General features: G+C 41.0%; 1 protein-coding gene across 1 annotated transcript in view; it reads left to right on the top strand.

Moving 5' to 3' along the window:
- Positions 1–26701, top strand: part of LOC122797207 (titin homolog) — a 329727-nt gene that overhangs the window by 254472 nt on the left and 48554 nt on the right. Inside the window, exon 10 of the mRNA XM_044066036.1 lies at positions 21310–21352. Coding sequence (XP_043921971.1) covers positions 21310–21352 — 43 coding nt within the window. The remainder of the gene's footprint in view (positions 1–21309; positions 21353–26701) is intronic.

Below are 26701 nucleotides of genomic sequence, written 5' to 3'. Positions count from 1 at the left end.
CGGCTCCTGTGAATCCAGATCAACATCCCTCGGAGCCAACAGGAAGTACGTTGGCTTTTATATCTCCCAGACCTTCAGCTCCTTACTCAGATCCCAGGTTTTCAGATCTGAGAGTAAAGAGCCAAAGTCCTGATGTGTCCATTAAGTCAGTATCCCTGACTTTACCACCAAAAATTCTGCAAACTTCCACTAGACATTCAAGCCCAGAGTCAGTGATCTCCTCCAAATCCACCATGAGGCTTTGTGACTTTGTGGAACCCATCAAGGCATCCTTTGTGAATGCTCCCTTTGTTTGGGCCATTAGTCAAAGACACTGTAACCCACAATGGGAATGAAGGAAAGATCCTGTCTGCCATTGGGATCAAGTTTTCTACCCCTTAACGGACTTTCTCAAGAAACCAATTAGGAGGTAAGAAAAACCGGTTCAGAAAATCTCAAGGGTCTTTTCAAGATCAGTGTGGGGATTCTTCCTCCAGGGGCAGAGGAGGAGGTTTCAGTGGGAGACACCACCCCAGAAGCACAGGGGGCCTGCAGAATCAGGGATTCAGGGAACTGTTCTCTGATAAGCCTTACCAACTGTCCTGAAGCTCTGCCCAACTGCTCTACTCTGGAGGCAGTCGGGGGTCGCTTTTCTCTACACCCAAATGCCTGGACTGAAATAACTACAAATACATGCATGTTAAGCATAATTTGCAGAGGCTAATATATTCTTTTTTCCCCTTCTACCTCCAGAAAAATGGAGGAAACTCCCCAACATTCCACCCAGTCAGAGGGAATATGCAGTACGAGGAATCCAAAATCTACTGTAAGAGTAATCCAAAAGGTCCCAACCAGATAAAGAGGGTTCAGAACTTACTCCTGCTTCTTTTTACTGGCAAAGAAAACTGGGGACCTGAGACCAATCCTGGATTTAACCAACTTAAGTCAGTATGTGAAGAAGTCAAAGTTCTGTATGGTCATGGTTCAGTCCATATTACTGCTGCTTTGGAAAGGTGAATGTTAAGTTGTCCATCTCGCCTTCATTCTTGCTGTTTGGGTTCGGAGATGATCCTCGGCTCAGACTCGGCCATCTTCTATAGCTCGATAGCTGTTTACTGGCTTGAGGCTACTCCTTATCCCAGCATGCCCAGCGTCAGCTACCCAGATCTCGTTTGCCGCTTCAGCTGCGAGGTTGCTTCCTTACTGGCTCAGACTTAGTATAGTTTTTTCTATTAATATTTTGTTGTTTATTCTTGAAAGTTTGTCAAGTATTTGTCAATTTTTTGTCTAGATAATATTCCTTTATCCCTTATCACTTTCTTGTGTATTTTAGCTTTGTTGGCCATCGCTCGATAACTCGCAGGCCTTCTGTTCCCTTGAACTTGTTTAAATTAGAGAGTTCTCCCCCCCTTTAGGATAGCCGTTTAAATTAGACGCTTTTCTTTCTGTTCCTTAACTGTAAAAAAAAAAAAAAAAATGTTTCTTGTTTTTTCTAGTATAGCTTTTTATTATTGTTGTGGTTGTTATTACTATAATGTCTAAAGATACCAAGGTATCTGGCTTCAAAAAGTGTGACTCATGCTATCAGAAAATGTCTCTGACAGATGGGCACACTAGTTGTGTATATTGTTTGGGTGCTGTTTGCCTGCAGGACTCCAGTTCTATATGTCACTCTTTTAGTCCAAGGGTCCTGCAGGAGCACAAAACAAATTAATCCTTCAGGGATTATTGAAGCCTCAGGATTCTCCGGCTAAAAGTACTCAGCCAGCGAAATCCCCTAAGTCTGTCAAGCCATCGGCTCCACCCTTGGAGCCGACTCCTTTACTTGACTAACCAAGTATGTCCATGTGCTATTTTGGAGCCATCTCGGGGCCATAAGAGAGTGAGGTCTCCGTCCTTGGAGTCCATCCACTCGGCACCTCAGTCACCTTTGTTACAGACTGAACGTAGCCATCATTCTTCCCACTCCTCTCGATCTTCTAGATTATCGGATCATGATGTGGAGAGAGTAGTAAGTAGGTTGCTTAAGTCACAGGCACTGGCAAAAATTCTGTCCAGCCCACCTCAACAGGTATCGGCTCCAACCACCTCTATTTCTGTTCCTCCGACTACATTTAGCTTGGAGCTGGAGACCATGGATCCGCAGGTAGTAGAACCGTCGGTGCCGATCATCGTCTCTCCTTTGGTTCCGACGTCAGCTCCGATTACCTCAATTATACCTTCTATCGAGGGATCTGGGCACCGAGGCTCTCTCGTCGGCTCTGAGGGGGGGGGAGTGGCATCGGACCCTTGTCCAACCCCGTTCTCCCCTCTGAGCTTCGGCGCAGGTGAGCTCGGCTCCAACATCGGCCTCGGAGCCATCACCTTCGACGCGGAGAAAGACTCCTGTTTCTTCGGAGCAGGAGCTTTCTCTGCCTGGAGGTCGGGACGCCTTCGAGGTCATGCGGAGTGTGCTGTCCACCGAAACAGCTCTACTGCAAGCTCCATCGGCTCCTCCCCCCGTGGTGTCTGTTCCAACCTCTACTCTTCCTCCAGACCCCAAGCGTAGGGAACCTATGCCCCAGGACACCCCATTGGGTGATCCTTCTTCTTCCGAAGCCTCCCCTGATCACTCAGAAGAGCCTCCCCGGAAGAACAAGTGCAAGAGGAAGCACATAGACTCCCCTGAGTCTGTCACTTCAGATACAGACATGGATGAATCGGAAGGGTTCCCAAGGTCCCCCTCTGAAGACATTTCCTTTTCGGACATCCTTGAAATGCTTAGACAGAGGAGGGACTAGACTTCCCTAGCCCCTACTGAGGATGAGTCTGTATACCTGGACGCATTTGGTTCCCGACCTTCCACCTCCTGGATATCTCCTCCTTTCGATCTACTCATGTCTGTAGTGGCTCGAAAGGCTTGGTCAGCTCCAGATTCTGTGGAACCTACTCCGAGGAGACCAAACAAATTTATTACAGCCCCCCCCAGGACAAGCAATTCCTCTCCAAAGGTGTGCTCGTTGATGCCATGGTGGTAGCAGCAGCCACCAAGAAAGAGTTGGCAGAAACCTCTTCATCTGTTCATCCTCCAAAGAGTTTCGGACGATGGACAGATATGGAAAGCGAATGTTTAATTCAGCGACCTTTTCAGTGAGGTCCCTGAACTATCTATGCCATTTTACACGTCTTCAAAGGGATCTCCTGAAAGAGCTTGGAGATACCCTTCAAGATCCTACAGTTGAGGGAGCACCAGCCAAAGTAGCTTCTCAGCTTGCAACTCTTAATTCCATAGTCAACTCCTCCATGAGGCTGATTTCCTATGCAGCCGATGGAGTGAGCAGAGCTGCAGGGACAGGTGTGGCTCTCAGGAGACATGCTTGGATGCGACTGTGTCAATTTGCGGAAACCTTTTTAGCGTCCTTCACCAGTACTCCCTTTGATGGCTCCTTTCTCTTTGGGCCTCAGGTGAAAGACACGTTGACCAGGTGTGAGCAGGAAGGCAAGACTCTCTCTGCCGTGGGAGTCCGTTTTTCCACTCCTTCCAGACATTATCTCAAGGGCCAGAAGAGCGGAAAGATGTGGTTCTGAAAATCACAGGGACCCTTGCCTGACACACGTGGTGATTTTTCCCCCAGGGGCAGAGGGGGAAACAACGATAACAGATGCCGCCCTCATGGCAGAGGGGTACCACAAAACCAGGGTGACAGAGAAACCTTCTCTGCCAAGCCCTTCCAGCATCCCTGAAGGGTTGCCCGACTGCTCATCTCTGGAGGCAGTTGGGGGAAGACTTTCACTGTACCCAAAAGCCTGGCAAAATATAACAAGAGACTGATAGGTACTATCCATCATATCCGGAGGTTACAAAATTCCCTTCCATCAATCCCCCATAGAATCAGAAAAGCCCATCCCAGATGTCCCACCCAATCTAAGGGATCAAGCAGTCACAGAAGTTTCAAGACTGCTAGAAAAAAGAGCCATTCAAGAAGTCCCCGCAGACCAACTAGGATCTGGAACTTACTCAAGATTCTTTTTAGTACCAAAAAAGACAGGGGACTGGAGCCCAATACTGGATCTCAGCAGATTGAACAAATCTGCACAAAAAGAAAAGTTCTGGATGGTGACACTGCAGTCCATTTTCCCTTTTCTGGGTCAGGACAATTGGATGTGCTCGATAGATCGTCAGGACGCGTTCTACCATATCAAGATGGACAGACGCTCCAGGAGATTTCTTCGCTTCTGGGTAGGGGCCACTCACTACCAGTTCAGAGCTCTGCCCTTTGGTCTCACCTCGGCCCCCAGGGTGTGCACCAAGTGTATGGCAGTAGTCACTGCTCACCTGAGGTGTCAAGGATTCCAGGTGTTTCCCTATCTAGACAACTGGCTCCTGACTGCTACCACCAGATGTCAACTCTTAGAGGCACGGGATTATACAATCACATCATGCACTCAACTAGGCATTACAGTAAATTTCGAAAAATCTGCCTTGTTGCCCTGTCAGTCTATTACATACATAGGAGCAGAATTAAACACAAAAGAAATGTTTGCAAGATTACCACAGGAAAGAGTTTCCACTATTCCTCAGCAAGTGTTAATTGTAATGCAGAGCAAAAGGGTTCAAGTCAGACATGTCCTCCAAGCCCTAGGCTCCATGGCAGGTGCCATTCTTCTTGTCCCATTAGCGCATTTCCACATGAGAATCCTTCAGTGGCTTCTTTTCACGCAGTGGTCTTTCCAGGAACTACCCATGTTTCACATGATCCTGATCACAGAAACCTGCAAAAGGTACCTTTCTTGGTGGATGGTGTCCCCACTAGTAATTCAGGGCAGACCTTTCATACAACCCCTCTGGTAGCCACAGTGACCATGGATGCCTCCCTGATAGGGTGGGGGGGCATTATCTAGGCAGGACAGTCCAAGGCACATGACAACCTCATAAGTACCATCTGCATATCAATGTCCTAGAAATGAGAGCGGTTCTCCTAGCGTTGCAAGCCCTTCAAGACTCTCTTCCTTCCGGGACCACTGCAATCCAAACGGACAATATGTCAGTGGTGTGGTACATCAACAAACAGGGTGAGACCAGGTCTTGCCCCTTGTTTTGAGAAGCACTCAGACTGTGGCAATGGGCTATTTCCTCCCAACGTTTTCTGACAGCAACGCACATCCCTGGGAAATCCAACGTCATAGCGGACAGGCTCAGCAGAGCTATCCTCATGCCTCATCAGTGGTCTCTGAATCAGGAAGTTGCAGATCTTATCTTCAGCAAATGGGGACAGCCTTGCTGCGACCTATTTGCCACTCCTCTCAACAACAAATGCAGCAGCTACTTCTCCCTACTTCCTCTTCCAGGTCATATACCCAGAGATGCTCTAGTCCACGATTGGCCTCAGGGACTCCTTTACGCTTTTCCCCTAATTCCAAGACTCATACAGAAAACAAAATCGTTGGGTTGTAAAATGATCCTCAGTGCCCCATATTGGCCTCGACAGATATGGTTCCCATTCCTACACCTTCATGATCAACCGTGGATTCTGGGCCCAGTTCCAGATCTTCTGATTCACCAGTCAGGCAGGTTGCACCAATCCCTTCAAACTCTCCAGCTCACAGCTTGGTTACTCCACTTCCAACCTTAGCCAGGCTTTCCAATATCTCCCCAGCAGTCTGTGATATTATTGTTTCCTCACATAAGTCTACTACGAGGCAAACGTATGCTAGTAAATGGAAACGGTTTTATTACTGGGCAGAATCTAGAAATTTGGATCCTTTCTCAGCTCTAGTCCATGAAATTCTTGAATTTCTAGCACAGCTTTTTCAGTCTGGTGCGGCTTTCCGCTACCATTAGAGTACAGCTAGCTGCCATTTCTAATTTTCATATCGGTATGTTTAATTCTAGCATAATGTCTCATAAGCTCTGCAAGGTCTTTATGAAAGGAACATCTCTTCTTAGACCCCCAGTTAGAGATCCTCCTCCTCCTTGGAATCTCAATTTAGTTTCAGCTTCCTTAATTTTGCCTCCCTTTGAACCGGCGGCATCATGTTCTTTAAAATTTCTTTCTTGGAAGACACTTTTTCTGGTTGCTATCACTTCAGCTAGACGTGTCTCAGAACTTCAAACACTATGTGTTCGTCCTCCTTACCTGGTGTTTCACAAGGACAGAGTTTCTCTGAGGACCAATCCATCCTTTATTCCTAAAGTCTGCTCAGAGAACAATTTAAATCAATCCATAGATCTCCCAGTTTTCTTTCCTAATCACATCAACAAGGCAGAATACAAGCTCCACCAATTGGATGTACACAGACAATTGCGTTTTTACCTCCATAGAACTAAGGAACTAAGAAAGTCAGACCAGTTATTTCTTTCTTATGTTTTTAACAAACAAAGTCTTCCAGTTTCTAAAGTGACCCTATCCAGATGGTTATCTGATACTATTGCCTTTATTTATCAGTTACGAAATAAAGAGCTACCAGCTAAACCAAAAGGTCATTCCACTAGAGGATTAGCCACCTCTGTAGCTTTTCAGTCTAGGTTGCTCATAGACTCAGTCTGTGCACCTGCCACTTGGGCAAACCCTCACACTTTTATCTCTCATTACAAGGTAGATATGGTCTCCTGTAGCAGAGCTTCCTTTGGTTCTGCTGTTCTGAAGAGTCTGTTCCAATGAGCCACCCGGGATTGTAGGTGCTAGGGACGCTGTCCCAAACAGCAAGAACGAAGGCGACATGGAGAACTTAACATAAAGAAGTTATGTACCTACCATAACGTTCCATGTTAGTTATCTTCATCTCGCCTTCCTTCTTGCGTCCCTCCCTCCTTCCTAGAGGATTGTGAAGAGTTCCCTTTTGTTTTCATTGGCTGAGCATCTTTTATTATTTCACATGCCAGGTAATTTATAACTCTTTCCTTGTTTAAGTGTATTGGACAACCAGTTTTTAGGAATTGGTTACTCTACTTATGTCTAGTGTGCGCTATCACAAACAAGATCTGGGTAGCTGATGCTGGGCATGCTGGGATAAGGGGTAGCCTCGAGCCAGTAAACATCTCTCGAGCTATAGAAGATGGCCGAGTCGGAGCTGAGGATCACCTCCGAACCCAAACAGCAAGAAGGAAGGCGAGATGAAGACAACTAACATGGAACGTTATGGTAGGTACATAACTTCTTTTTACATCTGGTTGATAGACTTGAAGGATGCATACTACCAGATCAAGATGGACAGATGCTCCAGAAGCCATCTGTGCTTCGGCTGGGAGCCAGTCATTTCCAATTCAGAGTTCTGCCCTTTGGACTCACCACAGCCCCCAGGGTGTTTACCAAGTGTAATGCAGTAGTTGCAGCTCATCTCAGACTGCAGAGATTCTGAGCGTTTCCATACTTAAATGACTGGCTTCTAACTGCCCCAACCAGGCATCAGCTTACATAGGTCAGGGATTATTTGTTTTGGATTTCCAGCTCTCTTGGTATCACTATAAATTGGGAAAAATCTCTTATATTTCCAGTACAAAAGCTGGAATTCATTGGGTTTCTCCTGGATACAACAAATCAAGTAGCGTCTTTGTCTCCTCATTGCATTCAGACACCGATTGAACAAGTACAGACTATTCTAGACCTTCTGTCTCCACCGATGAGGTTAATACTTCAAGCTCTTGGATCTGTGGTGGTTGCCATCAATCTTGTCCTGTTAGAGTGTTTTTTTATGTGAGTTCTCCAGTGGACACTGGCTGTTCAATGGTCTATTCTTTACCAGACTCTATCTGTTCCTATCAAATTGACACCCAGTTGCAAGAGGAACTTAGTGTGGTGGATTCTTTTGGATGATCTACTCCTCGGCAGGCCATTTCTGTTTCCCTCCCCCACAGCCATTTTGACCACAGACACTTTCCAACTAGGGTAGTGGGCATTTTAAGAGAAACATGGTCCAAGACACGTGGACTACAATAGAGACCAGATTGCATATCAATGTTCTGGAGATGAGAGCCATGCTCTTAACATAGCAAGCCTTTCAGGACATTCTCCCTTTAGGAACTATTGCAATTCACACTGACAACATGTCAGTACTCTGGTATATTAGCAAACAAGGAGGAACCCAATCATATCCTCTGTGCAAGGAGGTCATAAGAGTGTGGAAATGGGTGATATCTTCTGAGTGCAACTCATATACCTGGAAGTCCAACATTCTTTAAGACAAACACAGCAGGTCCATTATGATCCCACACAAGTGGTCCCTCAATCCGTCAGTAGCGAATCTGATTTTCATCCGATGAGGCTGTCCGACCTGCGACTTCTTTGCATCCCCGCAGAACAACAAATGCAGCAGGTACTTCACTCTGATCCCCCTCTGGAGGAGTCCCCGAGGGATGCTCTAGTTCACAATTGGACCTCCAATCTCCTTTATGCTTATCCCCCGTTACCGCTGATCCCGAAGTTTCTGCAAAAAACAAAAAGGCTGAAGAGCTAGTAAGACTTATTACCTCCTACTGGCCTCATCAAATAGGGTTCCCCTTCCTCTGGGCTCACCTAAAATATCCTCCATGGATTCTGGTACCCAGACAGGACCTCCTTTCTCCCCCCTTGGAAAGTCTACATCAGAATCTAACCACCCTCAAACTTACCGCTTTGTTTCTCCAATTCCAATGATTATTAAAAGGTCCAGGCTGTCTTCCCCTGATCGTGGTATGGTTTTGGCTTCTCAGAAAGCTTCACCTAAGAAGGTATGCAAAAGCAAATGGAAAAGGTTTGCCATTTGGTCCCCCCTAAAGAGAATATTAATCCTTTCTCGGCTTCACTTTCAACCATCCTTCTTTTTCTTACTTTCTTTTTCAAGGAAGGGGCAAGTTTTTCCACCATCAAGCTTCTTTTGGCAGCCATATCCAATTTTCATGCTGGAGATTCTTCAGGAACCCTGTCCATGTCTAGATTATGCAAAGCTTTTATGAAAGGAGTTTAACTCCTTAGACCTCCAATTAAGAACCTGTTTCCCCCTTGGGATCTCACAGTTATCCTCCAAGGTCTAACTCAAAAGCCTTCTGAACCAGCCAGTGATTGTGACTTGAAGTACCTTTCTTGGAAAACTGTCTTTTGGTGGCTATCACATCAGGTAAAATAAGTTCAGAGATTCAGGCCCTTTCTTCTAAGCCACCATATATTATTTTTCATAAAGTTAGAGTTTCCCTTCATACAAATCCATCTTTCATGCCCAAAGTAGCTATGGAATCTAACATTAACCAATCGATACAACTGCCAGTTTTCTTTCCAAATTTTGCCAATAAGGGTGAGTACTTGTTACATCTTCTTGATGTTCACAGGGAATTAAGTTTTTATCTTCACAGAATGAAACAATGTAGGAAATCTGATCAGTTGTTTGTGTCCTTTTCCCCATCCGTCTAGGCCTTGCTGTATCCATAGTTACGCTAGCTAAATGGATGACAGACTGTATATCTTGCATAAATTCCAACTGTGGTCTGAAGTTGCATTGTCCTCCAAAAGCACATTCTACCAGATCTATGGCTGCATCTGCTGCTTCCTTTTCTAGAGCTTCCATTGATGATATTTGTGCAGCAGCCACGTGGTCAAAATCTCATGCATTTGTGACACATTACAAATTGGACATTATCTCCAGAAGCAAATTTGGTTTGACAGTGCTCTGGCATATCCTTAGTTACGTAGCTGAGGACTCTGACCCAGTTGTGAGGAAGAATGGAAAGGGCAACATCAGATTTATAAGTTATGTACTTACCATAACTTGGCATGTATGTTGTTCATTTTCATTCTTCCTTACTTTCCCTCCCAGCCATCCCCCAACCTAGGGTTTCCTAAAGGATCTGTGTATTCCCTTGTTTGACCCTCTTGTTTCCCTTTTCTTTCTTTATCTTTTATTAAGCGTCTTTAGCATATAAGAAAATGTCAGCAGCAAACTCAGTCTGAGGAGGCTGAGTACAGTGTGGAGCACTGTGTGTAGTGGGAGGAGCTCAAGGCTGGAACTTAAGTATGTAAAAATGTGACCGAGTCGGATACGTAACCCAGCCATGAGGAAGAATGAAAATGGGCAACACAGATGCCAGGTTATAGTAAGTACATAACCTATTATTGCTGCAGATCGTCCCAGGGCAGTTCTTCTTAATTTTGTTTACAGTTCTGTTTTATTTTCTTTTTTACCAGTCACTTTTGGGAGAGTTTAGTGTCAGCATTGAATTGACTATTGCTTTTCTTTTGTCTTGTAATTCACTGTCTTCAAGTTTTACATCTGGCATGTTTGCCTCTTTATGCAGTTTTTGTCTTATTTCAGACAGGGTCATGACATACATCAGCTTTTTGAGAACTAACAGGTTTGAATTATAACATTCTGTTATGGTTACTACTTCTTTAAACTTCAAAGGTTAATTCCTAATATTGGAAATATCTTTTACTATGTTGTGCAGATCAGAGGTTTTCCATTGGCAATGAACCAGCTTAGTAGTTTATTTGTTCAGTTTGTTAACCAGGTAAATGAGCTGGTCTGTTGACCCCCTTTTCAGTCACAACCGAGGTACATTATATATTACAAACATAGGCAAACAATGCGAAATACATGAATTAGAGACATTAGCAATTGAAATTTAAAGAAAGTACATAAACACCCTACATAAAAAGGAATAAGGCTTAACAGTGTAATGCAACGTATTAGGTGCAATGTTTGATTTACCACATGAACTCATAATTCCTACAGTCGTGGACAGTTCCCTAAGTGGGACTTATAATATTTCAGTTCCTTGTGGTGTCACAGGTGTAGAATAAATTCTAATAAAGATTAGTGGTACTATGTGTGTAGTGCAGTGAGATGACTGAGGAGACTAAGTAGTGTTGGTACTCAGGACTGGAAAGTTAGGTGCGAAGTTGAGGGTGCTTGTAATAAACTTGATGGCCCTGAGATGAATGCAGAAAGTCCGGTACTCTTTCCTGATATTATTGGGGTGGGGGCATGGTTTGTGCAGAGAGAGGAACACTGTTGTCCTCATCTGATGTATCTGTTTTCTGGGCAGTGTTGCGGACTTCATTCCCTGCTAGGAATGGATAAAGGGATCCCATTTCACACTTTCCCACTGTAATTTTTATAGGATCTTTACTTAGTTGCAGTAGATTTTTATGAGTGTCTTTTAACCCCTTTCAGTGCTAATTTTTTATCTCTTTTAAAATCTTCACTTTACCAATAACAATAGGTTCCCTATTGATCAGAATCTATTTTTGTTTCTCTAATTTTTAACAACTTCCCTTCCAAATAATTTTTTCACTAGCTCAAAGGACAAGAAGGGTTTATGAGACTTAATTATGCTAAAATTAGAGGTAGACAAGACTCAACAACTAACTGTTAAGATAGGAGGTGATGAGATAAACCAGTGATGTATAATTGATCTTCAGGAAAGTCTCCAAGAACAGATGGCATTCTAATGAAAGTTTGGAAGTTAGGAGAGAAGAAAATGATAAAGATCCGGAAGATTTTATTTAACAGTGTTTTAAAATGATGGGAAGCATCAACATCTTAAAAGAAAACTGTGGTGGTTGTGTTACCTAAAGGTAGCAAAGACCCTTCAGACCCAGCTTCATATAGACCCATTTCAACTTTAAACAACAATTATAAAGTGTTCATGTCTATACTATCTAAATGAATGGCAAAGGTATTGCCAAATTTGATAGATATGGATCAATGTGGTTTTATGGAAGGGAGGCAAACATTTGACAACATTAATAGAATAAAGATGATGCAGAGGGAGGAGGAATGTAAGAAAATACCTCTGTGGTTGGTGGGTCTTGATTCAGAGGAAGCATTTGACATAGTAAACTGGGATTTTATGAGTAGGGCACTAAAAGCATTTGTATTACCTGATACAGTTATAAGGTTAATTAGAAGGCTGTATGAAGGATTGGAGGCAATAATTAATGTGGGAAGGTTCCTTTTAGATAAGTTGTGTTCAGACAGAGGAACCAGGCGGGGTGCCATCTTTCCCCTTTTCATTTGCTTTATATTTAGAGCCATTGGCAAATAAATTAAGGGGCTTAGAAATACAAGGATATAATTGGTATGGCAGATAAGAAAAGCTGACTTTATTTGCAGATGTTATTATTTTGTACCTGATAAATCCAAAAAAGGACATCTCAGTGTTGTGGAACATTTTGAGACAATTTCAAGTCTTTTAAGGATGCAAAATTAATCAAAAGAAAACAAAGGCTATGGCCATAAATTATGTGCCCTCACATGAATTGGTTCCGCTATACCCATATTTATGGTGACACGATAAGATGAAATATTTAGGAGTACAGATTAAAAATGCTTCTATTATGGCAGCTAAGGATATGTGTGAACAGTCTAAACAAAAGATAATACAAAAACTGAGAAACTAGAAATGTATTCATGGATATAGATAGTAAGATACAAGCAGTGAAACTGTGTTAAAAAGGGGTAATTGCATGGTAATTATGAGAATTGACTAGAGGAGATTAAAAAATATTGGAAAAAGAGACTGTAAAAGGAATTTACAACAAAACAATGCGAGGACATGTGTATGGCTCCCAAGTATACAAGTCCAGAAGGTTTAGGATCTTTGCTTGGAAGTGTTTGCATATGTATTTTTATACTCCAAGCAGCCTTCAAAGAATTTTTCCTCAAGTAGATGGCAAACGTTGAAGGTGTGATGGAGAAAAAAGAGGTATCTGGGAACATATGTTTTTGGAGTATAATGAATTTGCAGATTTTAAAAATTCCCTAAGGTGTACTCTATCAGAAATATTAGGTGAGCAAATGGCTGTAAGTAAGGAAATTATTCTTTTGAGCTAGGATACAGGATCTAAATTGCATAAACATAGTAATGTATTATTAACTTTAATTATGTTGGCTGCCAGAAAAGTAGTTACTGGAAATGTTAATCAAAGTGTACACTAACTATATTTGATGTACTGAATATTGTAAAAGAAATAAAAGAACTGGAAAAAAGGAAAGGAACAAATTACATAGAAGTAAATGGAAATTGTGGGAACAATACATGCAGAATAATGTTCAGGAAGAGGAGGAGGAATGAGGTTTAAGAGAAGGCAGAAATTCAGCAATATTTGTAATGTTGGACTAATGATAATAGCAAAGAAAATATCTGTGATGTATATTGTATTTAAATGAAAAAAAATGTTAAAATGGTTTGATTTCTTATTTGTTAATGTATGTTTGCCTGTGTCTTTAGTGATAATTTAATAAATGTGTTTAAAAAAGAAGGGTTTATGGGAACCATGATTGTGTACTAGGACATTCTCTTCATTTATATGAACACTTATATACAACATAGGTAGATAGGAAAGGAATGACAAATGAAATAAGGGACTTCTGAAACAAACTCCCATTAAAAAGTTTCAACCAGGACCAGGAAAAGTGCTTGATGCAAGATGTATAGAGCATGAAGTGGAAACGATATTAAGGAATAAAGATGGGTAAACTATCAGGGCTAGACAGTTTGTCATTAGGAATGCATGTAATGTTTAAAGACATAATTACTGAATGCTTCACTAAACCAGGCTAATTATGTGCTGATAACCTGATACACCTCAAATATGTGAAAACCTGCTGTCGTAATGGATATTCACAAGTCAGGCAAGGATCTTTCACAGGATGAGTCATGTATGCAAATGTCAATACTTAATCAAAGTTGCTTACTGCATTAGTTATTAAAAAAATTCCTTGCATCCTCCCTTCATAGCTTAATCTAGAATAGATAGGTTTTTGTAACAGGAAGACCCGCCCATGGTAAATTTGTGCAAACAAGTATATTGATAAGAAGCTGGCAATAAGTCCAAACATTATTGATTGCAAGTTTGGATGTCAAAAAGGCAGTTGACTAGGCTTGCTGCCATTATTTAGTTTTAAGTAAGGAAAGTGATAGACTTTCCTGTGATGTGGGTGCATTTAATAAAATCATTCAGTTGGAATGCATCATCACAAATAAGGATAGGAAATGGAATTTCCCAAAGTTTTCAGTTAAGTAGAGGCACCAAACAGGGATGTAGTCTTTCTCCCCTTCTGTTCACTGTTTATCTTTAACCCTTGGAAATTAGGTTGAAGCAAGTGTAACTAAGGGATCACAAGCTGCAGTCCTTCACTTATAAGTTGGCACCATATGCAGATGATTTTTTTTCTATGTCTGAAAGACCCTGAAAGAGCTTTAGAGGTAACACTGTAGGAACTTTGATGGTATGATAGAATTACTGGGTAAAAGATAAAACACACAAAAGACTAAAACTCGTAAGATTGATTACTTACTTAGTGACAGTTTATGTTGAGTATCCAGTTCTAAGTGACTTTAGTCAACTTGTTTATGTAAGATTAAATGACACAGTTGAAGGGCTGTTGTCCATAATACAAGGGAGTATCTTAAATAAATTAAAAGATGTTTATGGGAAATGGAAGAATGTTTATGTAGATATGGCACAGAGAATTCAAGCAGTTCAATTGTTTGGTCTGTCTCTTGTATTATATATGTCTCAAGAAATGGCACTACAAAATGTATACAAGCAGAAAAAAAAACTCGGGTATCATGGAATATTTTAACTTAATATATCATTGTAGATGGAAAGCCATCCTAATACAACATTTGTGAAGTTGGGGGAGTAAAAGGAGAGGGAGTATCAATATTCGTCAAAGATACCCACACCTCCAGGTTGGTGGCACAGCAGGAAGCATCAGAGATTATCCATGTGCAACTAACAGTGGGTAAAACTGCCTTCCAGTTTATAGCCTGCTACAGACCACCCTCCCAAACCCAGGAACCCCACTCGGCCTTCCTGAGAACACTGGAAAATATGAAGGTCTCTCCAGACACCATTATATTGGGTGACTTCAACTACCCAAACATAGACTGGGAGCATTACTCTAGCTCCAACACCCTAGCCCAAAGGTTCCTAGAATTTATAAACTCAAATGCTATGGAACAACTTGTTACCACTCCCACAAGAGGGGAAAACATACTGGACCTGATCATCACCAACATGGGGACTCTATGCTCCAGACCAGAAGTGTATCGCTTACTGGTAAGATCAGACCATAAACTAATCTCACTGGATATTCACATCCCGATCCCACCCCCTGCCCAGAAAACCACAGTGAAAAACTTCTCTAAAGCAAATTTCACACTCCTCAAAACCGAGGTGGAATCCTTCAAAGCCCCCGGGCCTGTGGAAAATACGGCCCAGACCGCAGAATCCTTTATAAACGCATTCTATGAACACCTTCAGGAATGCATAGATCATGCAATCCCAAATAAAACCAAGACCCAATCCTCCAAAGGCAGATGTCCTGTCTGGTGGACCCCAGCCATAAACAAACTATACAATAGAAGGAGGAAGCTACTACATGATAGAGCAAAATCCCAAAAAGGGAAGGCATCTCTGATCAGTATTAGCAAAAAACTATGGGCACTCATAAAATCGTCTAAGGCCAGCTTCGAGAGAAAAATTGCACAGGACACTAAGGATAATCACAAGACTTTCTTTAGTTATGTTAGGAACCTGGGTGGGAATTCCCAGATATGCTCAGAATTAGTCCAAAATGACAAAAAATACACCAAATCCACAGACATTGCCAACATCCTAGCTGACAGGTTCAGCTCAGACTTCTCCCCCCCCCTCCCCACCAAAAGGGCAAATATCTATCCCAGCAGAGTGCTGCCCCCCTGACATCTCAGATGCTCAGGTAAGAGCCGCCCTCTCCAAAGCAAAAAACACAGCATCAATGGGACCAGACGGTGTCCTGGGCTGCGTCCTACATGAACTCCAAGAAGAGCTAAACCCAAACATAAAACTACTGTTCAATCTCAGCCTTCCTTCAGGATATGTACCCAAAGAGTGGCGTACAGCAACAGTAGTCCCTCTCCACAAAGGTGGTGCCTCAACGGATCCTGGAAACTATCGCCCCATAAGCCTGACTAGCTTGGTCTGCAAAGCTATGGAAAGGATCATCATGGACCTCATAAATAAAGATATTGGGGACTTACAGCACTGGATCCTACCCAGTTCGGCTTTGTTAAGGGCAGATCCTGCCTCTTAAACCTGGTCGATTTCTTTGAAACAGTCACCAAGGTCATTGACGAGGGGAAGGTGGTCCACACAGCCTACCTGGACCTCGCAAAAGCCTTCGATACAATACCCCACTCTGGCATTATAGATAAGCTCACCAGCTTAAATATAAACCCCTATGTCACTAGATGGGTTGCAAACTGGCTCAAGGACAGAACCCACATGATTAGAATTGCTGGAGCCATGTCAGACTCCAAACCAGTTACAAGTGGCGTCCCACAAGGCTCAGTCCTGGGACCTCTCTTGTTCGGTATATATTTCTCGGAGGTACAGGCAAACACGGAAGGACTGTGGCTGACCAAGTTCGCAGATGACTGCAAACTGGTCACCATAATCGACTCTCCAGCCGACACAAGCATCCTCCAAAAGGGCCTCATAGAAACAGACAACTGGTGCCAGAGCCATGGCCTTAAGCTAAACACCAAAAAGTGTATAGTCACCCCCTTTGGCAAAAACAAAGTGCCCACAAATTACCACATAGGTGGTAATCCATTAAGTACAGAAGAAGTAATTAGGGACCTGGGGACCCAAGTTGATAGCAGTCTCTCATTTGACAACCACGTGGCCAAAGTGGTTAGAAAAACATTTTATATAGCCCACCTAATCATGAAGGGATTCACATCTAGATCAGGGAGGTCATCGTGCCTCTTTACTCATCCCTCATCAGGCCCATAATTGAGTACAATGCCCCTTTTGGGATGTACCTTACCAGACACCTGCAGCAACTGGAAAGACCCCAAAAGTACCTCACCAAGAGGATCAAAGTGCTCAAACAGATGCCATATGCTGCCCGGTTAAAGAAACTCCAGCTCTACTCAGTGGCATACCGCCTGCTCAGAGGCGATCTGTGCCTGACGTATAAGGCCATGTCCAACCCGGAATTAATGGACATGCTGCACCTCAGAAAATCCAAATCCCATCGAGCTACGCTCGAGAGACTTGAACCTCAGCACTGAAATAAATAGGACATGCTGGAGGGACAGATTCATAACCCAGAGGCTCCCTTCACTCTGGAATAAAATCCCAGTCCAGGTTAGGCAGAGTCCCTCATTGACTCTCTTCAAGAGGAATCTTGATGAGTGGATGGGAGATCGTAGGTTTACCACGGGTACCACTTCTGTGTCACTGTTAGACAGAGGCACAGTATACTAACCTCGAAAAAGGGCATAGCAAAATTAATTTAAAATGGGTGGCGAAAGCCAAACACACTCTGGCTAGGCTTATAAATGCCCTAGGGCAGATACCCTAGTATGAACCTATGAACCTGTGAACCTATGAACCTATAAGTATAAGAAAAATGCATAATTTATTAAGGGACAGGAGGCTGGGCAGGAAAAAAGACAGAGGAGTGATAGTGGTGAAGCTAATTAAGTTGGTAAAAACTTATTGAAAGAGGTGACCATACAAACTTTGGATTTGAAATGTTACAAGAATGGGGACTGCAAGCAAGTAAAATTTCCAGAAGTCTGAAGGTATATACAGGCTTAATGGACTGGGATCAGTTATTGACAGGAGAAAAATAATGATGTAGGAACAATACATGGATGGGGTGTAGGTTATGGTATAAACAGAGATCTGTACAATAAATGCATAGATAAGCTGAAGGCTTTGAAATTGTACACAGTCCAAAGGATGGATGGCTATAATGGATTCTTTGATAGACAGAAAATAGGCAAAAATATCCTTGGTAAAAAGGGAGTTATAAGTAAGCTGTATAAAATGTTAAAAGAAAAATGTGACAGAGAGACAAGTTTATAATTATTTTTGAGGAAGGGTTAAGTACTACAGTTACATATATGGACTGGGAAAGTCATCATGGCCTGCAGACATGCACAAAATGAGGAAATTAGTATTTTTTTGTTAGAAAGATTTTTGTGTTGAGTGCCTCAAGTATTTGTATATTTCCACAAGTTTCCGTGCAGTGTACCTGAATGTTACAGCTGTTTTTGGAGATATAGTACTGATTTAATATGGGTTTTTATGCATGAGATTTGACAATATCTTAACTTAGAACAATTTAAGGGGGGTAATATAGAACTTATGTAATGATATTTGTCCTAGAAAAGTGGTATTCTGTGGATCATTGGTTCAGATAAAATAAAAGAAAAGGGAATAATGAAAGAAGAGCTCTGCTGGACTTGTTCGTTTTAGCTGTAAAGAATCCAGTCACTACAATGTGAAAAAATAAAGGATCCACCAGCATTAGACAATATCAAGCCAATTATGAAGGAGGTCAAAAATGGAACTTAAAGTTATTAAATGTTGATATGAAAAAAAAAAACACTTTGAAATTGATGCACTGGACATTGCAGGTGGGAGGAACATTTGAGTCATGATTAAGAATTTTAAAGTTATTATATGTTACATTACGTTTTTTCACTTATTTTTAAAGCTTTCATATAGTATAAAACCTCTTTGGATGCTTTAACTTCTTATATCACTTTGTTTAGGTTTGGGCTATCCGTACTAAGCAGAATTGTATCTTGTGTATTATTTAACTGTATAATGTCAACTTTAACTTGCTGCTTTCTCTTTTTTATTGTCTGCTCAGAACTCCACTGATAATGGTCTCTCCCGGCTTAATATTCCTGGTTAACAAATGTAAATAAACAAAATTTATGTTAAGACTGGCTGCCAAGAGCAATAGCTCCAGAAAGTGACTTACTCAGAGCCACACAGTATGCAAGTGGACACAGAGGGAATCAAATCTAGTACTACAGGAGGAAGTTTATTAACAACTTGTAGCCGTAACAGTTAGTGCCATGGTGTCAGCCCAGTAGTTCTAGTGATGGTGTTCCATTAATACAACACAATGTCTGACCCTCTCTTCTGCATATACTGTAACAGTTTTCAAATAGTGCAAACGGTGATCATAACTTGCAAACCCTTATCGCTTACTTGGAAACTAGTGTACAAGTAGTTGTGAAACCCATCTTGTACTATATTTTTAACCATTGTAAGGCTTATGTTAACAAAAGTATGTTGATCATTTATGCATTTTCTGAAGCTTAGAATTTATTTTACTTCTCTATATAGCCATATTTTATAAACACAAGGAGCACTAAGTTAGAACATAATATGAAGATATTGTATGTAGTGGTTTTGGCTTTCTGTTGTATGAAGTGTATAAGGCAGGTCAAAGCTTGTATATTTTACACACACTTTATACACATTATATGTGGATAATGTGTCAGTCATTGCGGTTTGCCAATAGACATCTAAGGTAGGAAAAAAGTGAGAGGTTACTGACATTTCAGCTATTCAGCCCATGTGTGTTTCTGTATGTGTAGCTTTATGAGGCCCTAATCCCTTTTAACTGTTACTCAGTTTAATGTGCTGTTCTTCTAGACAGTGTACTGCAAACTCAGACTGGGTCTTTAAGAATGACCTGAGGCCAGTGTAGCACATATTCATCCCAAATACAGTTCCAAACAGGAAATCCACATCATGTGAATGTGCCAGATTTCTTTTATTTGCTAATGTTACAGATCAGGAAGGGATTTTGGAGGGTTGTCTGCCTAAACTTTAACATCTGGCAGTATACCACACTGCATGATGATAAATACCTTAACAAGCTGAAGCTTGAGTCCCAGTGCAGAGGGCATAATAACAGACTGGCTGGCAAGTAGGAAACAATGTCTCAGTATTAATGGGACAAAATAAGGCTGCCTGAGAGGTATTGCTAGGTCCATTACCAAAACTTTTCCCTTCATTGACTTTAGTAGTAACACAGTAGAAGTATGTACCTAACCAGAAATAGCCAACAACTGGAACGTCCACAGAGGTTCCTCACTTAAAGAATATAGGGTGTAAGTAACATGTCCTGTGCAGACCACCTGAGAGTCCTATCCCTGTATTCTGTCTCCTACAGGCTGTTGAGTGGAGATCTGTGTCTGGCATACAGTCAGACATCACCCTGATGAACCTCTTGCATATCTGCAAAACAAACAGCACCAAAATTACCTGTTCTAAAAACTAAACTTGCCTTTGTATAATAGGACCTGCTGGAGAGACAGGTATGTATCCCAGAAACTACCACTTCTGTGGAACAGGCTCCCCATTCATGTGAAGCAGAGTTTGTCTCTAACCCAATTCAAGTGTAACTCGGACAACTGGATGGAAGTTCATCCGTGGTGTGGCACTAATATCTGTAATGGACACACGCAGCCTGTAAATGGTTCATCTCTCAGGCCCCTGATTTTAAATGGTTCATCTTTCAAGCCCATGCTCACACTTATCAAGGGTACCAGAACTCGTCAGAGATTTAGGATGCATTGCTAGGCTTAAAAAGGCCCTAATGGTCGTTAGCCTGTTACACACCTATGAACCTATGAACTCTGGGAAAAAAGTGATTGCTTCTTTACAGCTAAAATAAAGCATCTCATTTAGAAATGATAACCACAGTGGGGTGAAAAATGATGAAAAGACACTTCGGAATTTGAGGGTAAATAATTCAAAGGAGAGCAGCTCTTTCATCAGGTGTCTAAAGGGAGTCCTTAAAATAACAATGTGCTATTCTTTATACTGAGATATGTACAAGTTTAAAAGGAGATTAAAAGATGAGGAGAGGCCTTTGTTAACATAAGAAGTACTTTTTTTATACAGTACATTTTAAACAGATTAACCAGTCTTTCTGATTGGATAGTGGAGTCAGAAACATTCAAGAATGCATGAGGCAGACAACAGTTATTCTGTATGCAGGCAAAGAGAAAGTCCATTGGTTGCTCAGGATCAAGGCTGCCTTTGATGTTTCTGTTTTTGTGTGTGTTAACCTTGCAAACTCAGGCATGTTGTATGCAGAACAATGATTTATGCAATGAATGATGTGTCATATTTGTTAAGTCTGAATGAGATTAAAATAATATACTGTTTTAATACACAGATCAGCCTGGTATGCAGAGAAAAAATATTGATATAATCTAGTGTATGAAAGATATTTAATGTTATGATTTTGGCCTCATTGCTGCTTATAATTGCTGTGCGTTTGCAGGTGGCTGTGTACTGCAGTATTGTTTTTAATAAGCCTTTTTTCCCATCTGGAAGGGTACATCTTGGGCAAATACTTTCTTCTGCCGTTTGTATTCCTTTAAGTGAATTCTTAATATATGAAGGCATTATTCAATATTTTCAGAAGGGGTTAAGTGATTTCCTAAGGCCAGCTGCTTATGAACACAGTTAACTACAGGGTATTTCTTCTTCTTGTTTTGCTTAGTAGTCTCAGCGTTTATGTTTTGCTAACTTCATGCTTTTCGTCATGTTTCTTCTGTAGTCACTGAACAGGAAACAAAAGCGCCTAAGAAAACCGTCATCATGTAAGTGCTGTTTTCAACTCATTCACTTTAGTCTGCTAGCTATGTGCAGCATGTCTTACATCGTTAACAAGGCATGTGCCTGTGTGCTTAACCATGTTATTTTGTATGTGCTTCTAGTTAATTGAGTTTCAAGAAGCAGCTCACAGTGATGAAAAAACTCAGTAATACTAACACAACTGCTACATGGCCAGTCAAAATTAATAAGGGAATGCATTACTAGTTTACTAAGAAAACAGAACAAATGTGCAGATAAGGCCCTCTGTATGGTGTTTTGTTTTGACTGAAGGCTATTAGAAAAATACATAGAAGGAAGAAAATGACAAAATAAATCAATAAAAAAGTTTTTCAGTTTTTTTTTTTTTTTTGATGAGTTAATACCACTTGCAAGTAGTTAAAAACAACAGTCTGCTGGTCATATCTGAAGAAGTATTGCTTCCTTTACAGTGTGTGTGTGTGTGGGGGGGGGGGTGCGGTGAAAGTAAAGTACAACTATTTATAGGACATATAAGCAGCAGACTCATAATCAGTTAATAGAACTCTCACACAGGTCTACCATAAACATAGGCACATATATTCTTTTGATGTGCAGAGGACATGAAAGTTCCTGAGAAACACACCAGTGTTAGCAAACAACAGCCAAAGAAGAACACTGAACATGTATGCTTCTTCATTATTTTTATTTCTGGAAACTTTAATTGTTTTGTGGCCAGATAATGTAATTTATTTGCTTTTAGTTATCGGGAGGCTCTGACTGGATCCTGCAAGACCCCGTTTTAGCAGAGACTCAGGGAGGAAAGTTCCCAAAGCATATGTAGTGAAAGGAAAACATACAAAAGATTGTAACAGACCCTTTCGGAGTACAAACAATATTTGAACTATAGTGATTATAGATTCAGCATAGACTAGGTGACTAGGCAAATATGACAAGTAGCAGTTGTCAAAGAAGGAAAAGTAATAAAAAGGGGATTGTTAGGATACACAGTTGTAGAAGAGTGGGAGGAAGAGTACAAGAAAAGAAAAAGAAGCAAAGAAATCTAAATCTAAATGCAATAGTTAAATGAACTCGTTAGCTCTAACCAAAAACAAGAGATACTGTCCAAGCAATTAATTTAGTGGAGTGATACTATAGCCTTACGGGTAGCAAGATTCAGTATTAGCAATCTACATCTTATAGGCTTAAGTAAGAGTCCTCCAACTTCCACTTGCGTATTGTGCATTTCTGAGCAACTAAGTATTGTTTACTTGTAGAAATAGAGATTTGTGCCAAGTAGGTATAACATACTTAAAGTAAATAAATAAATTATGCCGAAGAAGTGATCTTGCTGTTGATTATCAGCTGACCATTCTACTGGAGCTCCTATGTCCAAGTAATGCGGTATCACATGTACAGATTTCACACAGAAAAGTCATCCATCACATCTTATCTTCAGTTAGGAGAGAGGGTATGAAATAGAAATCGGTTACCTACCAGGAGCAGGAACAGTACTCTCACGATCTTGATATTATCAGATGTGAGAAAGGAAGTCAATACAATTCCCATTTTAGCTATTAATGACGTTTTTGTAAAGGATATGAAGCTTGCACATTATGCATTTCTTGTTTTTCAGATGCCATAGGCAGTTGGGACACACATAGCTGCTGTCTCAAAAAATGCTGCTGGTATGTGGAAATGGTGATGTCTTCTTTGGGAGGGTCACTGTGACAGTGAATCATAAAATGTGGGGTTTACCCTCCTTTTATGTCTTCATTCTTTGCCATAAATCACATCAGCTGTACTTGAATCCCTATGAAGCTCAGTAATGTCATCATGCCCACATTCTGTCATACCTTTGTTGCTGTGCAAGGCCTCCATATAAAGTCAGCATTGCTAAGGACTTCTTAAGTTCTTGTTTCTTTGAGTGTTTCATGTCTTATATTAATGCAGGATTAATTTATGCTGTCTGATACCTCATGTTTTTTTTACTGTTATTTTTCATTACATAACTTCAGGCAAAACACTATTAAAGTACTTTCTTCTGGCTGGGTTGGGAGGGTGGCCAAATGGTTAAGGTGTTTGTCTTACAATGGTTAAGGTGTTTGTCTTACAAACACAAGGTGCATGGTTTGAGTCTCACAAGGGATAATTGGCTAGGCTTAAAATGGCTCGCAAGGGCAGTTAGCTTAGTACTAACCTATGAAACTATGTAGTGAGATATACTCCATTTTCTGTCATAACTATGTTAAATTTGTGTATATACAGTAGATATAAAAAGTGTACACACCCCTGTTAAAATGCCAGGTTTTTGTTATATAAAAAAATGACACCACAATAAATCATTTCAAAACTTTTCCCACCTTTAATGTGACCTATAACCTGTACAATTCAATTGAAAAACAAACAAATCTGTTAGGGGAAAAATATAAAAAATAAAAAACATACAATAAGCTGGTTGCATGTGTGCACACCCTTAAACTAATACTTTGTTGAAGCACCTTTTGATTTAATTACAGCAGTCAGTCTTCTTGGGTAGGAGTCTACCAGAATGGCACATCTTGACTTGGCAATATTTGCCCACTCTTCCTTGCAAAAGCACTCCAAATCTTTCAGATTGCGAGGGCATCTCTTGTGCACAGTCCTCTTCAGGTCACCCCACAGATTTTCTATTGGATTTAGGTCTGGGCTCTGGCTCGGCCATTCAGATACTTTAATTTTCTTCTGGTGAAGCCATTCTTTTGTTGATTTGGATGCATGCTTGGGGTCATTGTCGTGTTGAAAGGTGAAATTCCTCTTCATCTTCAGCTTTCTAGCAGACTCCTGAAGGTTTTGGGTCAAAAGTGACTGATATTTAGAACTGTTCATAATTCCCTCCACCTTGACTAAAGCCCCAGTTCCAGCTGAAGAAAAGCAACCCTAAAGCATGATACTGCCACCACCATACTTCACCATGGGGATGGTGTTCTTTTGTTGATGCAAAGTGTTGCTTTTGCCTTTTGGTGATGCAAGTGTTGTTTTTGTGCCAAACATACCTTTTGGAATTGTGGTCAAAAAGTTCAACCTTGGTCTCATCAGACTATAACCATTTTCCCACATGCTTTTGGGAGTCTTGATGTATTGTTTTGCAAATTTTAGCCGGTCCTAGATGTTTTTCTATGTAAGAAAATGCTTCTGTCTTGCAACCATACCCCATAGTCCAGACATATGGAGAATACAGGAGATTGTTGTCACATGCACTACACAACCAGTACTTGCCAGAAATTCCTGCAGCTTCTTCAGTGTTGATGTAGGTCTCTTGGCAGCCTTCCTGACCAGTTTTTGTCTTGTCTTTTCATCAAATTTGGAGGGACATCCAATTCTTTGCAATGTCACTGCTGTTCCATATTTTCTCCACTTTTTGATGATTGTCTTCACTGTGTTCCACGGTATAGCCAATGCTGTAGAAATGTTTAGTTTTTTTTGTACCCTTCTCCTGACTGATACCTTTCAACAATGTCATCCCTTTGATGCTTTGTAAGCTTTCTGAGAACCATGGCTTTTGCTGTAGCAGACAACAGAGTAAATGTCAGGAAAATCCTACTAGGACAGCTGAACTTTATTTGGGGTTAATCAGAGTCTCTTTAATTGATGGGAGGTGTATACCCAAGAAGACTGAATGCTGTAATTAAATCAAAAGGGGCTTCAACAAAGTATTAGTTTAAGGGTGTGCAGAATTACGCAACCAGCTTATTGTACGTTTTTAATTTTTTATATTTTTCCCCTAACAGATTTGCTTGTTTTTCAATTGAATTGTACAGGTTATAGGTCACATTAAAGGTGGGAAAAGTTTTGAAATTATTTATTGTGGTCTCATTTTTTATATCACAAAAAACTGGCATTCTAACAGGCATGTGTGTAAACTTTTTATATCCACTGTATTTTCATAGGTTCAAAGGTATATACTAGACTAACAACCACCAAGGTTTCTGTATAGAGACAAAAAAATTCCTGTCAGGGAAATCCAAACCTACCCCTGCTCAGGGTTTCCTACTCCCCACTCTATTCTATGCTGCCTCTATCCTCACTAACCTTCAATCCAACCTCATATCTAAACTGGAGCTCACATACAACAAAGTTGCTAGATTTGCTGCTAATATGCCCATCGATCTCACCACTGTCTATCTCTGAAAGGCCTCCAGTGGCTAGAGTTCCACCATCAAGTCCTTCTACCTCAGCTGTACCTAACTCATTCCATTCTTAACTACCCTACCTCTTGTCCTGCTGTCTCCTCCCTGATATCCTACTGTACTCCAAACTGAGGTTTAAGAAGCTCACAACAGAACCTTATATAGGAGTGCATGCCAAAGAAAAGCATTGGCAGACTCTTACATAGCCACTCATTAGCTAACATTTGGAACAACTTACCCCCATACATACGCTCCATTGCCAACACTTCTTCAAAAAGAGCTAAAATCCCACTTGCTAAACTTATGTTCTTGCTCATGCTATGATCCCACCTAAACCCCCTACTCATCTGTCTACCAACTACCTCCATATCCTTTACAGACTAAACTGTAGCTGCTCCCCCACTTTCTTTATTGCTTGGGAGTCTGTTCTCTCATTGTAGAACATTGTTGCTTACTACTTTGTGTATAGTATTTTGTTTGTGCTCACCTTTACACTGAAGAACATTGTCGCTTACTATTGTTGTATGTAGTATTTTTGTTCTATTCACCTGTACTGTATGTACTATAGAAAATAGTCTGTCTAAATTTCTATCTGTTCGTGCTCATAATCTAACTTTATTATATTCCACTTTTTTACTAACGTGTATACTGTAATATTTGAGTAACTGGAGATTTTCTCCTCCACTGAAAAAGGGTTTTCTGCCAGTAGGACTAACCAGTCAACAAATGTGAAAGTAAATAAATAAATAAACATAGCCATGCAACCTAACCCTATTTATGATGGATGTTTATTAGGAGGGTTCTATATTAGTTAGTATGTTTCTAGAGGTTATGTGAGGGGGGTCTAGAGGCTATGTGCTGATTGTTAAAGAATGATTTCTAGAGAATCTGACAGCAAATAGGAGAAGAAGGATAAGCTGGAGAAGGTCAGTACAAGGGTGGGCATGAAATAAAGAAATGAGAGATAAAGAAACATTAATCTAGCTGCTTCACTCTGTATCCAAATGAGGGTGCCACAGTTCAAATTACTCCCCCAAACCAAGGATATGAAGTTGTTTTCTAAAGCATTAAAGCTCAGGTCTACTACAAGTGCTCACATGCTATTAGCCCATGGCTGATTTGTTTGCTGCCACCTGCTTGACATCGCAAGTGCCTAACATCCCACTGACTCAATCATAGTAAGCTACATAACCCTCTGGGTGCCCTAAC

This window comes from Protopterus annectens, chromosome 3.part0 (assembly GCF_019279795.1).
Source record: "Protopterus annectens isolate FY-2018-M chromosome 3.part0, PAN1.0, whole genome shotgun sequence".
NCBI classification, from domain to species: domain Eukaryota; kingdom Metazoa; phylum Chordata; order Ceratodontiformes; family Protopteridae; genus Protopterus; species Protopterus annectens.
This window is presented reverse-complemented; position numbering and strand designations above follow the sequence as displayed.